At 31.3% G+C, this 16,341-nt stretch overlaps 1 protein-coding gene across 1 annotated transcript; it reads left to right on the forward strand.

The window, feature by feature from the left end:
- Positions 1 to 289: 289 nt before the first annotated feature.
- On the forward strand, positions 290 to 15,191 carry LOC143072332 (proline-rich protein PRCC-like). Its single transcript, XM_076247221.1, has 7 exons — positions 290 to 649; positions 5,223 to 5,380; positions 6,380 to 6,436; positions 11,170 to 11,880; positions 12,596 to 12,649; positions 13,798 to 13,998; positions 14,984 to 15,191. Exons 1-7 carry the CDS (start codon positions 406 to 408, stop codon positions 15,068 to 15,070), a joined length of 1,512 nt encoding a protein of 503 aa, XP_076103336.1. The 5' UTR covers positions 290 to 405; the 3' UTR covers positions 15,071 to 15,191.
- Positions 15,192 to 16,341: the final 1,150 nt, after the last annotated feature.

The following is a 16,341-nucleotide window of genomic DNA, read 5'->3' on the forward strand; positions in this document are numbered from 1 at the left end:
ATATAACTTCATCTCATGAGTCATGTGCTACTTTTTGAGTAAAATGAGGTCGAAATTTTATATATTTGCTTAAAATTCGGATTTGTGGACGTATTTTCCTTTCGAAAGAAATATATTTTTTTTTGTTTTAAAACATAAACACAAGCTGTGTTTTATTAAATTATTTGTAAATTCAGTTGTGCCTGTGGGACATGAACCTTTTGTTATTTTGGATCTTTCTCGTTCTAATTTTACACCTTCGGTTTTCGGTTTTAAGCTACCTCTTCAGTTCCGTTTTTGATTTTAATATTACTATGTGTGGTTTACTTCCGTCAAAAAAATTGTCTCTCTCAATCTTCTTTGCTTTGGAAATATCTCTAAAGAGATTGTAATTCAACTTCAAAGTACCTTCATTTGGGGTTTTAAATGTCTCTCGTCGCATATTATACTTCTAGTGACAATGACAGTGAAGACGAGACGGATGTCAAACACCATAAAAACAGCACTAATGTCAATGAAACAAACCACAGTGTGGGGTCCGTCGGACAAACAACAACAAATGTTTCCTTAGAAAAAACGACGAAATCGGAAAATGAAAAACCTCACCAGACCCAAGAGATTCAAAGTTTGATACATGAAGTTGATGATTCTGTTAACTCCCTCTTAAAAAGTATGTCCATGTGTCTATCATTTTTTTTCATAATTTATTAATTTTTTCCAAATTATTCAGTGTTCTTCCCAGGCTGTCTAGCGTCGCAGTACCTAAAATGCTATATTTTTTCCAGTGAATTATTTCTGCAGTGCTATAATTATTTGAGGATGCTATTTTTCCTTGTCTCTATACATAATATACATTGCCACAAAACCAATGTTTAATTTTTAAATTTTAATCTAATTACGCTTTGTGATCATAAAACATGCATTATGTTTAAATGGCATATTTCTCAAATTTTTGTATTGTACCTTCGATATTCATTCACTTAGTTCAGACCTGCCAACTATCCCGATTTTTATCCCTCAACCCGAATCCCGATATCGGGATCGTAAAACTAGTCAAAATCCCGATTTTCACCAAATACACCCGAAAAAATTATTGTTTACCGATTTTGAAGTTTTCTGATCAATTTTTAAAAATCTATAATTTAACCTGGGGACATATTATGACAAGTAATGACCCTACGCTAATCAACAGTCACAACAGGTGTCATAATTAGTGGTTGTATGTAATCAGATTACCTAATGGGTCGTAACAGTCCTCAAAATTAATTTGTATACACAAATTTGGTCAAACAGCCTTTCAATTTTAATCAATTTAACATACAAGCACAATTTGCAACATTTGCGGTAGTTCCACAACAAAATCATAATTAATTGAAAGATGAGAACTGTAATGAACTCTCAAGAAAACATCGTTTATCTTGAAATCCGTTTAATTTTTGAAACCAGACGTCGTGTGTCTGTTGATTTAAAATCGACGCCATTTTGTATTCACTTCTACTGTGTTACTGTATAAGCCTCCGCCGGTAAGAGCACCTCTGAATACAAAGAAAGATAACTCAAATTTTATCCATTTTCTCATTGATACTGATAAGACCATAAGTAAGACTAAATCAAAATCTGTCTTCATCCTTCTAACTTTAGGACATGTAGTTTTAGGTCTTTTGAGTCAAGGTTCATAGATAAGAAGGTCTTTGGAGGGGAAAAAAGGGGGGGTGGTCTCTACTTTGAATCCTTTATTTTTAATGCCATTTTTCTCTATTCTTCAGTTATTTTGTCAATTTTATAATTTAATAGTACAAGAATCATGCAAATAAAAGAAATCAAGGCCTACAAGCTCATCATTTGTATACCAAAAGAAAAGAGAAGAGAACTTAGACTATTTTAGGAGTAAAAAACAATGCACACAGAAAAGTCGCTAAAATTGTAACCCTTAAAAATCTGGTCGCGCGCTAAATCCCCCATGGAGATTTTCAAAAGTTGGTAGGTCTGTTAGTTACATGAAATTAACTGAAACTCGAAAATCAATACGTAACATTTTCTGAAAAATCAACATGAGCTTGCCCTGCATTAGGCCACACCAATTTGATTCCTTGTTCGACGGACCCGCCCGCACCCATTTTTTTCAAAACAGAATTTTTTTATTTTTTTTATATTCCCGCTTCCCGCATCCGGAAATGTAATCATGTCCATTTCCCGCACCGTTTTTTTTTGTAAATATTATAAAAAGATATCAACATTTGTTTTTAAAATCACAGTCTTAACCTGTATATAACGATTTTAAAGCACCCCACCACACTTTGTAAATATCTGTGAGAATATTTGTTTCAGCATGAAACCTATTTATCCAAAGCGGGAGTGCTCCGATATAAATTTAAAGAACAAAAAATTGGTTACTTTCCCCCTTACTTATATTCCCTATCGAAAAAATGTTCGTTGTGTTAGAATAAAGTACAAAGAACTTCTGAAAGATTTGCCTTCAACTGCAATTATATTTTATGCTGGCAAAACAAAACTATCCATAGCCGCTGCATGTTTATGCACCTGTCCTGATTAATTGAGGGGCCTGTCGTTCAGCAGTTATCGTTTGTTGATGTTGTTCATTTGTATTTTCCCGTTTGGATATACATGATATATAAATTAGATCGTTGGTTTTCCTGTTCGAATTGTGTACGCTAATAATTTTGGGGTCCTTTATAGCCTGCTGTTTGGTCTGTATCAAAGCCCTGTGTAAAAGGCCATATTTTGACCTGTGTTTGTTATTATCAGGTTGAGAACAATCATCCCTCAGACAAGGGGTCATTTTACTGATGTAGAAAAGAAAATAGAAATACCAAGGATTTGTATAGTTCTTCTATACAAAACCTTTGAAAACTTAGAATTTTGAACTCAAAAAGAGGAGAGTTACATCATATTTTAAACAACTTTTTCTAAAAGAGGGGTCCACTTATTTTGAATAATATTAAACTGTTAAAGTAAATGTGTTAACATGGTTAAAGTCCATGAATATTACAAAATTCTTGGACATGTTTTGACCATTTAATACCAGATAGATATATAGTTCTCTGAGAAAATATGAGCCCTTTTGTACAAACAAATATATTATAACTTATATTGATCCCTCATAAAACATGTAAAAGGGATATTTATAACATTAAGGGGTTGTCCCCAAACTGATTATGACTTGGATGGAGAATTGTCTCATTGTCAGTCACACATACATAGACCAGATTTAATTATTTCTTGGTGAACAGGGAAAAAATACTTCAGAAATTAAAGAAATGTCAAAGTACAAGTGATAAATCAAGCTTTAATATTGTCAAAACCTACTATTTTATGTTTACAAAAAAAAAAATATAATCGCTCGCCTTTACTTTTCAAGCTTCGCCTCAAAAATTTGCAAATTAAATATTTTTTTATTAAAATTTTCAAATCGCTCGCTCGCCCCAAATTTTGGAGTCCAAAAATCTGTAGAACAAGAAATTAAATTGGTGTGGCCTTAGATATAACAGTATTCTTCCACACTAATTTTAAACAAATTAAGTTGTCTCGCAGGCCTCCAGAAATTAAAACAAAAATTGGTGTTCACCCCAAGAACCGGTTTGGCCATAACATTTAACAATTTCAAGTTATTTACTTTTTACAGTCATGACAGTGTGTTTATGTTAAGTATGTTTAATGAACATATGTTCCCATAGTTAAGGATTTTATTCATAATGCATGTAGGTTGAAAAATACAAAGTTTGGATGTTAATGAAGTGTCCTATACTTTGAATTTAGTGGGACCTTAAAGAGTAGTACGTGTACAGGGATCATGGCATCTTTTTCCACTTTGCTAAAAATATAAAAACCTTTTTTCTTTAAATTTAAGGATGTTTGCTAAGTACTCTTACATGTCTGATTTCAAAATTACAAGCTCTTTAAAAGACTTATAAATTAATAGTAGTTAAATATATGAACTTAAAAAGCAGACAAGAAATGGGTCTTCATGTAATGTATGTGCTTGTTGTTGAAATACATACATGTATGTATAAGCCAATTAAATTTTGGCTGGATATTATTCTTTCAAGATGTTTCATACATTTAACACTTGATTTTTTCAAGAATTTCAAAAAGAAAAGTAGGGATTAGCATACCTGTCAACCTGTGACGATGAAAATGCAGGTCATGAGCTGTATCAAGCTTAAATGTTGTGTCCATACTTGCCCCAACTGTTTAGGGTTCGACCTCTGCAGTCATATAAAGCTGCGCCCTGCAGAGCATCTGGTTTAAAATACCATTTGGTTTGATTACGTAAGAAGATTATGTGTGCCAATTTTTATGAAACATAAATAGTGCAATGTTTTTAAATTTGATAAATATACAGCAAAAAAAGACTTTTTATTTCTACATTCATATGACATTTGTGAACATTTGATGAATATGAGTTATTGGAAAGACAAATTGTACAAATTTAAAGGACATTTATATAAGAAAGATTTTACAAATAATTTAACAAAAAACTGCTTCTGTTTATCTTTTAAAACAAAAAAGTTATGTATTTCTGTTGAAAGATAAAATACGTCCATAAATCTGAATTTTTAGCAAATATATAAAATTTGGACCTCATATTACTCAAAAAGTAGCACATGAAGGTATATTATTTTATACATATTTGATTTAATCAGGCACAAAATAGCCTATATGAAAATTGTCAGCAAAATTAAAATATGGGATAAAAACTGTGTTGTATGTTCTTAAATGGTGAAAACGAAACAATGGTGTGGGGTTTATATACTATCATGACAAAGGTATTTCAAATAAATATATATATTCTTACGTATCAAGTCATAGTAGATCTCAGATGTGCAAGAGACTACAGCGCTGCTAAAAGAAATTTAGCTATACATTTGTAGGTACTTTACAAAAAGAAAAATATATGGAAGTTGGTGAAAATAGTATTGTTTTGGTGAAAGGGGTGGCTAAAAAGAAAATGAACCCAAGGGAAACAGTGATAAGAATGAACATAATTCCATAGTGACATCTTATTAGGTTTATATTAAAGACCTATACACATGTACACATAATGTTAGTTAAATACTCCCATGCTTGATTATTTTTAAATAGAAACTGAGAGAATAAATTAAACAGCAGATGCTTGTAGCCTTGTATAATGTGGATTCATTATTGATTGAATATCAATATCTGTATAAAAATTTGTCATAGTTTATTATGATTAATTGTACCTCCTTCTTTAATGTTAACAGATTTACCTGCACCAAAAACAGTGACACAATCTGATAGAAAACAAGATGATTATTTGGAAGACGCAGTCAAAGCTAAACCATCACAGATAGCAGATGCACCCAAACCTCCGTCGAAAATTAGAAAACCAGTGAAAATATCTATACCTACCATTGACTCAGTAAGATTATATCATTATATAAAAATATATTTTCAATTTAAGTTTGGAATATGCACAATGGTAAAAGAGAAAGGGGCTTTGACAGTTTTCCATGAAGAAATTTTTCAAGGCTGTAAACAGTTACTGATAGATGATTTCTAATTTTTATAAGGTTTTTATGACAATTGGATGTCATAATGAAGATTTCTTTCTTTTAAGAGGACATTCATATATGTGCATCAAACATGTATTGTGTCTTAACCAATGTGTTAAAAGAGTACATGTTAAAAATAGCCATGTACATTAGATTAATATATTAGGTATTCATAATGAGTCAGCAACCAAACAATAAAAAAGAAGCATAAAGGCATCTAGAGGTCAACCTATGGTTTTCAACAATAGGCAAGTGTCCATACGGTCAATCAAGATCTAAATTACACAAACTCTTAACATAAAGCTTCATTTTTAGTCATTACATATGGAACATTCATGTAATTTTATTACTATCACTGGGTCAATGCCTCTGCTGGTGGACTATTAGTCCCTGAGGGTATCACCAGCCCAGTAGCCAGTACTTCGGTACTGGCATGAAAATACGGATTTTTTTTTTGTTATTAAAATTTGCTGTTACAAAATGATAGGAATTATTATAAATTAAGGAATGTATCTCCCTCATGCAAAGCTCTGATTCCTTTCATGGATTTGGCTATACTTTTTGGACCTTTTGGATTATAGCTCTTCATCTTTTATATAAGATTTGGATTTCAAATATTTTGGCCAGGAGCATCACTGAAGAGACATGTATTGTCGAAATGAGCATCTGGTGCAAGAAAATTGATACCGTTAATTTTATTAGACTCTTTCTTTTTTGCCATTTACTTGTTTATCAATTTTGTTTTAAGGGCTCATAGAGATGATTACAAGTAAAGACATCTGCCTTTTGAATCAGATTTTGTCATATAGTATTTCATTGAATGTGATAAAAGTATGTATAAAGATATTTATTTTTTTAATTTTCAGGATTCAGATGATGAAAAGGAACCAAGAAAAAAGAAACAGAAAATAGGCCCTCAGAAAGTAGGTTATTGGTTTACTATGAAAGAGAGGTCGTGAGTATGTATGTCAATGGGATGGCAGTAACCAAACAATACAAAAATGAAATCCATAGACTTTGTCTAGCAAAGGGATACAAATTATGTTTGAATGTAGAAAAAGTACCATTTTAACTTGTTGCATTACCATTATTATCGGTACAAAAAAAAATCTTTCATTAAAATAATGCTGTGACATATTTATTCAAAATATGAGTTTTTATGTTTTCATTTTTTGTATATCCTACATCACTGTGTATCATCGCCACCGGAAATTGGGTACTAACGAAGCGGAGAGAAATAGAAAAAAAAGTAAACAAGTTAAGAATTCATTCAATTTAAAGCATTTCCACTCATTTGATGAGGGTGTCGCTTAAGAAATGATTTACTGATATATAATTCTTTAAATTATTAGGCCGATAAGTACAAAATTAATACAAGATTTTGTGTAATACTCCAAAACTTACCACTTAGTACCGGAAAATTATGAGGTCTATCGTCCTCTGTTGCCCCATTCTCGAGATATTGAACTGTTTTTCATTATTTTTCCAGGCACGTTTTTAGATTATTATAGTGTGGCATCATATTTACTGAAATTTGTTGTCAAAAACATGTTTTTTAAAAAATATAGACCATAAAAAATAAAGTCTAGGGTACGGCAACTTGCTCGTGTTGACAAATTTACTGTATGGCAACTTGTTTTCAACTGTATGGCAACTTGCTAAATTTTGTTAAAATTTGCAATGTTGTTAACTGTTTATTTTTGAAATTGAGATTCCTGTTATCTGTTACTTAATACTTAAAGTGTTCACTGTTTTTGACATTATTTTCTCTGTTAACTGATCTTAACAGTTATTTACAAGAATCACATTAAAATTTGCTGTCCATCTCTTTCTTTACGTTGCTTCCGCAAAGGAGTAACATAAACAGCATATATGTAACTGTACATGTCTTTAAAAAATCTTTGAGTATAGTAAATCCTTGATAAAATTGAGAATGGAAATGAGGAAAATGTCAAAGAAACAGAAGGCCGACCAAATAGAAGAAACAACCCAACGCAGCGAGAAAATTATGCACTAGGGTGGGGTGTCAATTCACAGATAGGAAAAAACTTAGAATTGACACTCATAATTTTTAAACACCCTCTTTCCCTTCCTTCCTAATAAATAAGGCTTAATATTTGAGTTATGCATGTGTATATTTATGGAAAGAGAATCGTCCATAGATTTGATTTCCAATAGTAATAATGGTGAAATATAATCTCTTTTTTTGTGTGTGACCATACCGGCAACAATCAGCATTTATTTGATACCAAATATTGCAAAATAGGGGGTTGAACATGTCACAAAGATCTCAAAAATTTGGTCCAAAGGCAAATTTAACAATCAATAAGAGTGATACCTTTCCTGAAACCATAGACATATATCTATCAAGAGGTAAAAAAAATCATATGCATTTCTGCTGTTTTTCCATAAAATTGAATTGAAAAGATCGAGCCTCAAATCTTTGTTGAAAAACAATACAAAATTTCTAATTCTATGGCGGTACGGATAGGAACGTATGGACGGTCAAACTGAAAAATGGCTTATAAAACATGCTAAAAACAATCTAAATGTTCATATAAACCCACTAGGAAGGCTATATTATTATTCAACTATCTAAAAATCAATTCAATTGTACAAAAACTTTCATAATTAGAAAATTCACCATGGCTATAATGCGAAACTAAACTTGTAACTGTGTATTGGTATACCTGAAACTGTCTCCTAAGTGAGCAATCATTTAACTACAAAAAGGGGGTAGAAGTTCAATGTTTGTTTCTTGAAACATATAAATGAACCAAAATTTAAAAAATGAAATAAATACAAGACTATATAGCAAGGGTAAGGACTCAAGTTGGGTCATGCAGATGCAACAAATGCGGCAGTGTTAAACATGTTAAGGGATATCTCATGCCCCTCTTTATATCCAAAACGTGAAAGGCCACTTGTTATCCAGCTAAAACTCTGGTCAGTCCTATGATGAAAATAATTCAGATGTATATGGAATGTTTGATAAGTTATATTGACCAAAAGTACCTGGACGGAATTTTCAAAAATAATGTACCTTTTCAATTTGCAATGCGTAAAATAGCTGAACAGTGTGGCCTGGTAGAAGAGGCCGAAAATGAGGACTTGGTTCTCAAATTGATGTCAAATTTGCTAGTCTAAGACTTCAGAAATGTAAAGAAGGACCAAGGCTTTTTTTTATATCAGCTCAGAGTTCTTAATTGGGACTTGGAGATGAAAGAGTGCTTCAACTTGTGACACCTTACATGTTACTTTCTGATTTATACACTGGTTTTGATGATTTAAAAATAAATAGTAAACCTTCGTAATTCCTTTTAATAAAATCATGTAAGCAATGAGTCGTATGAATACCCTGACTGAGATGTAACCATAATTTATGAGAGCCCCCGCCATAAAAACAATAATGTTCGCGCCCTATAGTATTCACTCATTCTATCTGTTTGTTACACTTTCCTACGCCATGACGATAACCCAAGTTTGCTACAACTGATTGCCATAAAACATTTACAAAAAAATATACATAACCAGAAGAAGCATCCCTTTTGCTGTTTGAAGCATTTTCGATTATTCATGACATAGTCCTTTTTCTTGGAGTCAATCACTCCGTCTGCTTTTCCATCCGTTCAATTGTCTGTCCATGTGTCAATAAAAAATATGGTACTTGCGTGTGTATTCTAAAAAATAGTCAGCTTTATAAAAGATTCCTTATGGAGCTTGGCATTTCTGCGACTTTGTACAGTGGTTTTCAAATTTTTGAATACATTGAAGATATGCACTTCCCCTTTTCATTGCTTTCGGCTTCGTTTGGAAAAAGGGGTAAATTAAAGTTTCTATTAACTCTTATCAGCATTTAAAATTTATTGTTACAAATTGTTAATTTTGTTAACGGACCCCCTACCCCTTCTAATTATGCATTAGATAGAAATACCATTTGCTTGACAGCATTTAAGATGTATACAAATTATATATTTTCAAAAAGAATCTGACAAGAAAATTAAATCGAAATGCAATTCACGATTTGTTTCTCCTTACTTTCGGTGAATCTTAATTTTTCTTTTTACAAATGAATCATTTCAGAAATTAATTAATTAAACAATTTTATGTGTCTGTCCGAATTTTCGATCCTGTGGTTGTCGTTCCTTCATCTCTATCTTATTTTTTGTCTTCATAAATTGTTTTGTTATGAGTTAGGCCGTTAGTTTTCTTGTGGAGTCCTTTCACATTTTTCGGTCGGTGTTTTTTATAGCCGACTATAAGGTACGAGTTTTCGTTGTTGAATGCCGTACGATAGCATATAATTGCTTACATACACTTTATTTGATCCTGATGGATAGTTATCTTATTTGCTATCATACCACATCTCCTCTGTTTTTATTTAAAAACAGCTAGCACCAACAAAAGATGAATGGACGGTTTATTTTATTGAACTTACAAAATTTCACCCTAACAACAAATAAGACAACAGTCGTTAGTAGTATAACGATCTATGGATGTATTTAGGATAATATGGTTGAAAAAAAAACTTTTTGTACAAAATCGAAAAGCGGTACGCAAAGAGGCCAACTGAACTGAATTAACGGCATATATTTAATAATATTTGATAAGTAAGACATTTTGTATATTTGTAAGCCTGTAAAGCTTTGATATCAACAAAATATCGTCACTTGATATTATCTAAACAGTGATTAATTTCCTCTTAAAATTATAATATATTGCAAGACGCCGTACAGACAAAAGTTGTTATTTTGCAATTCGCCGTACAACGTCCTGCAATTCGCCGTACAACAAACAAACAATGTTTTTGTCCATATTCTTTAAAAAAACATGTTTTTGACAACAAATTTCAGTAAATATGATGCCACACTATAATAATCTAAAAACGTGTCTGGAAAAATAATGAAAAACAGTTAAATATCTTGAGAATGGGGCGACAGAGGACGATCGACCTCGAAATTTTCCGGTACTAAGTGGTAAGTTTTGGAGTATTACACAAAATCTTGTATTAATTTTGTACTTATCCGCCTAATAATTTAAAGAATTATATATCAGAAAATCATTTCTTAAGCGGCACCATCATCAAATGAGTGGAAATGCTTTAAATTGAATGAATTCTTAACTTGTTTACTTTTTTTTCTATTTCTCTCCGCTTCGTTAGTACCCAATTTCCGGTGGCGATGATACACAGTGACATAGAAAAAACAAAACTTGACTAAGGAAAGGAGTTCTTTGGGTTTTTTGACATGCTGAATCTACCTCTGAATTTTATAAATTTTTGATTTTTGGGTTCAGTTTTCAAGTTGGTACACATAATCCAAAATTAAACTGATTTTAATTTTCTGAAAGACTGATTTCAAGGGGTTCTTTGTAAAATGAATGTATGTAAGCATGTATTTAGATTTTTGATTTTGGGCCAATTTAAAGTATTTCTTTATTGTGATCCAAAATTTAACTTCTGTGTCAGAAACCTATGCTATATAAATATTTAATCACAATCCAGAGCTGTATCAAGCTTGAGTGTAGTGTACATACTTACCCCAACTGTTCAGGGTTCAACCTCTGAGGTTGTATCAATCTACGACAGCAAAGCATTTTATTAAATTTATATTGATATGAGGATATCTTTTTAATGACATAATTAATATCATTACAGGGCAAAACAGGATTAACAGCAAGCTTACCACCTCCTATTCATTCTTCAAGAAAAGAATCTGGGAGAACATTATTACCTTATGTATTCACAAAGAAGAAACAAACAGACTCTAAGCCAGTGAAAAATAGTACTACCAATAGTGAGAAATCAACAACTGTTACTAAACCTGGTCCTACATCAGTAACAACTAAGACTTTAAATATTGCCACATATGGAAGTGAAAGTGACGATAGTGGAAATGAAGATGACTCATCAAACTTCTTTTCTTTAGGTTCAGTTGAGCAGACAGTTAAACCTGCTGAATCATTAAATTTTTTCTCATTAGATACGCAAATTCAACCCATAAGATCTGGGGTGCAACCAACTATGCATTCAACTTTACCTAAAGTAAATTTGAATCTTCCTCCTCCAATTAAATCTGTGGAAACAAAAGTGACAATAGAGACTGACCAATCAGATCTATCAGCACAACATACAAGTTTGAAGAGAGGTGTAACTGAAAATGATTCCTCAATTGTGGAAAGTCCTAATAATCAGGACAAGCCATCAAATTTGAGCTCTACCATGGAAAATGCACCTTTGACTTTTAAATCTACAATGAAAAAAGCTTATAGAAATTTTCCAAGTTTTCATACTCCAGAAAGTTCTTACCAACCTGCAAATTATGAAACAGACACAGTAGGTCCTACTATCTGTGAACAGAATGCTGAGGTAATGTTTTATTTTGATCAGTTATTTTTATTTTGGGCAAATAATTTCATAGTGCTGCAGGTGAATGGGGCAATAGATTTAATCAATTTGAACCAGAAGGGTTCATTCAACTTTGGTGAGGAAGTTGCTTCCCTTTTTTTTCTTTGCTTTATCTGACTGCCAAAAACTATAGTTAACAGTCCCTTTCGTTATCGATTATTTTATATTTTTTGGTCAGGTTGATGTAACTTCAATCTTTCATTTATAACATGTATAAGTATAGAAATTAAAAGACAGAACCAATTTATGTTTTTGTTCATCAGAAACAAAGTAAAAGCCTTGGCACTTTGTATTTTATTTGAAAGAAACAATGTTTTACGTTAACACATTTTCTGTTGTTCTTTCTGTTTTAACTACATATACCTTTATTCAGGGTTTGAAAATGTTAAAGTCCAATGAGAAAATTATTGATCTTAAAAGTTATGTAGGAGTCTCTCTTCTCATATATTTAAGTGCTTGTACAAATAATTTGTAGATGTCAATGGGGATGATTTCATTAGTATAGCTGAATACCAAAAAGCACTAAGTAAAGAATAAATGTATAACTTGAGAGAGCTCATTCACAAGAGAAAAGGTAACTTCAAATGTCTTACTGTGTTTATTTTAGGATTATATATATATGAAAGGAAGATGATTGTCACTAGATATTTTCATGTGCTGTATTTATTTATTTTAGGTTGAAGGCTATTCTAATGTAGATGACATAAATGTTTTACAGCAGGATGAAGAGGTGTGTATTTTCAAAATGAGGCTATCAAAAAAAATTGCAACCTTTGCTTTTTATGCCTGCATGTAGCAGGATTAAATTTACTGGTAAAACTGAAACTTATATGTTATATTTAATTGCAAAGGCTACAACAAAATAAATATCTGATAATTAACATGATTCACGCCTGCATTTATAATTTTTATGCCCCACCTACGATAGTAGAGGGGCATTATGTTTTCTGGTCTGTGCCTCCGTTCGTCCGTCCGGTTAAAGTTTTTGGTCGAGGTAGTTTTTGATGAAGCTGAAGTCCAATCAACTTGAAACTTAATACACATGTTCCCCATGATATGATCTTTCTAATTTAAATGCCAAATTATAGTTTTGACCCCAATTTCATGGTCCACTGAACATAGAAAATGATAGTGCAAAGTTCAGGTTAAAGTTTTTGGTCAAGGTAGTTTTTGATGAAGTTAAAGTTACATCAACTTGAAACTTAGTACACATGTTCCCTATGATATGATCTTTCTAATTTTCATTCCAAATTAAAGTTTTGACCCCAATTTCACGGTCCACTGAACATAGAAAATGATAGTGGGAGTTGGGCATCCGTGTACTATGGACACATTCTTGTTTTCTCACTTGTAAAAGTCACATTTGGTTAAAAGAAGGAATTCATTTTTTTAAATTTCTTCCTGTTAGTGATGTGTATATACAAATATAATTTACTGTTTTGTACTACAAAATAAATATCAATGACATCAATGACATTAATTGAATAAAAAAAAATTTAAATTATTATGTAAAACTTCATGAATTGGACAATATCACAATAATGCATCAATTGTACAAGGTTCCTTTGACATTTTTCACTAAAAAACTTACAAAAAAAAATTCCATTATGATTTGAACATTTTAGTTTTACTTGAAAAACAGATTTTTTAGTGAAAATAGCCACTGAAACGAAATTGAATTATAATTTATAAGGTTTTATTATGATTTATCAATTATATAAAGATATTCTGAACTTTGGAAACGAAGTATTATTTAAGAAGAAAACATTTGTACAGGAAAAAGCAGTGATCATATGTTGATTGTTTTTGTTATTTTGTAGTTTCTTAGGTTACAAGGTAAACACTCACGTGGTAAAGTTTGTTTTTGTTATTTTGTAGTTTCTTAGGTTACAAGGTAAACACTCACGTGGTAAAGAACCTATACAGTTTGTAGATGTCAATGCCGATGATTTCATTAGTACAGCTGCATACCAAATAGCACTGACTGAAGAGACAGAATACAGACCTTCACATAAAAAGGGGGATGGACCTTCTTCACAACAGAAAAGAAAACATCACATTACTTATCTAGCTCACCAGGTAAAGTATTGTAATTTTTAAACATTTGACAAATACTATTGAAGAAAAAATTATGATTGTATAAATAAACCAATTGTTCAAGACGTTTCGGCCATTGGCCTTCTTCAGTTGTTTATTATTCCTCTAAACTACATGGCTGCCATTTCTTTTTTCAATCATTGAAAAGATTAAAATTATCAGGAAAGTTTATACATATAAAGTTTATACATATAATAGACATTTTTCATATTACCGACTTTTGACCCTAAAGTATGTAAATTTTTGACAGATTACATACTTTTTGGTAGGCATTCTGGTACTCCCTCAAGTAAGAGCAATTAAATGAAGTAAAGTCAAGCTTACAATCGGTGTAATCTAAATGAAGCATAACTTTTTTGATTACTACACATAATAAAAATTACTGGAAAATAATTTTATTTTTCTCCAAACTTTATTTGTAGTCTAGACAATAAACTTAAGAAATAACCCAAGTGTATCCTGATGAAAACTATCAACATCAACAAACCATCCTTTTTCACAACTATGTCAAGCTCTATATTGTCTCAAGTCTAGAAATCTTTCAGAGAACAAGAAAGATAAAGATACAAAATTATTAAAATACTTTTTAAAATGGACAAATGCAAAATAATATAGGGTTATTGCATGAATATTGGGGAATATTGTCCCGAGTAGAATTTTATATTGCACGAGTTTGCGAGTGCAATATATGTTCTACGAGGGACAATATTCCCCAATATTCATGCAATAACCCTTTTATTGTATAGCAATATAATATTTGAAAGTAAAAACTGATTTAAACTAAGATTTTGTTGTTGATGACGTCATGAATTTTGAAGATTTATTGCACTAGTGCAATATTGGAATTTATTGCACGCTAACTTTTGGTTACTTTCTGTGGGAAATATTATATTGCTTTACAATAATACTTTTCATTTAGTACATGTATCACAAAAAATCTATAAAAAATGATATATTGTAATTTCAGGCTAAAGAAAGGGAGATTGAACTGAAAAATGCTTGGTCACAGAATGCAATGTCCAAAAGACAAACACAAGCAAAATATGGTTTCTGATAGTATATGTAAACAGAACAATTACAATACATGTGTGACAGCTTAAATTATAAATGTGTACAAATTGGAACATATTGTAGACATAAATTATGAAAGAATAAAACTGTGTCTCTTAAAAAAAGATGTTCTGACAATTTATCTATACCCCTGTAGCAAAGACTAGGCTAGTGATGTTATGTTACCATCTTGTGTTCCATTTTAATGTGCATGTGTCATTTGAACATGGTTTCTAGATTATCTCTTATTTCATCAACTTAATTCACTAATCTACATTATATCTTTATATTTTGCATTTCTAGATTATATAGAAATTTATAAATAAAAAAAAATTCAATGAAAAACATTTGGATATTGTTTATTTCAAGCAATGAAATACATGTATTCATGTTGTGGGGGAAAATCCTCTGTGAAAAATGTAGTAAAAAAGAAACCCTGCATGAAGTTGTGGTCACATCAATTTAAAACTGATATACAAAATTATGATGAAAACTTTTAAATATAAGGATTTGCAGAATTCTTGTATATTTTATGGAAAAGATAAAAAAAAACAAACTAAAATGCCTTCAATTAAGGGACAACATCAAAAGTTCAATGTAGGATAAAAACCTTAATTCACATAGTTTTTTTCACTGACCCCCCCTTTTAACTTAATTTGGGAAAAATTGATTTACCTATAGGTATATATTTAAAAATCGATTTTAGATATACAAAACTTGCAGAATTTTAACAACCCTCCCCCCCACCCCAACCCCAAACTATTTGATTTAAGTTTTTTATCCTACATCGATCTTTTGATGTCGTCCCTAAGTTATTCTTATAAACAACAATATATCATCGACAAACAACCTTACTCCATAACAAAGTTTGTCAAAAGCTACCTAATACAATAAACCTGTTTTAAGGAAACTAGTTTTTCAGGTAGATATTTGCCCAATTAAGATTTTGCCCAAAAAAAAAAATTAAGGAAGGGCCAATCAGAAATGAAAGTTAAAAAAAGACAACCATGGCAAAAGGAAAAATGTAAAAACACAAAAATTCCACAAAACACTAATATTGGTTGAGCATAACAAACGTAAATTTAAAAAATATGAGCGAATGGAACACCACCAAGAACTAAGGCAGAACAGATGTGTTTTTAAAGAGTAAGCATTTTAAACTCCACAAGTAGCACATGTCAAGTAAACATTGGGTGATCAAATAATTAAGAGCACAAAGTTCTGAATTTGGACATCTGTGACTGCTTACTTTGGTAAACCTCTGACAAATCATGT

Source organism: Mytilus galloprovincialis, chromosome 4 (assembly GCF_965363235.1).
Source record: "Mytilus galloprovincialis chromosome 4, xbMytGall1.hap1.1, whole genome shotgun sequence".
NCBI lineage: Eukaryota > Metazoa > Mollusca > Bivalvia > Mytilida > Mytilidae > Mytilus > Mytilus galloprovincialis.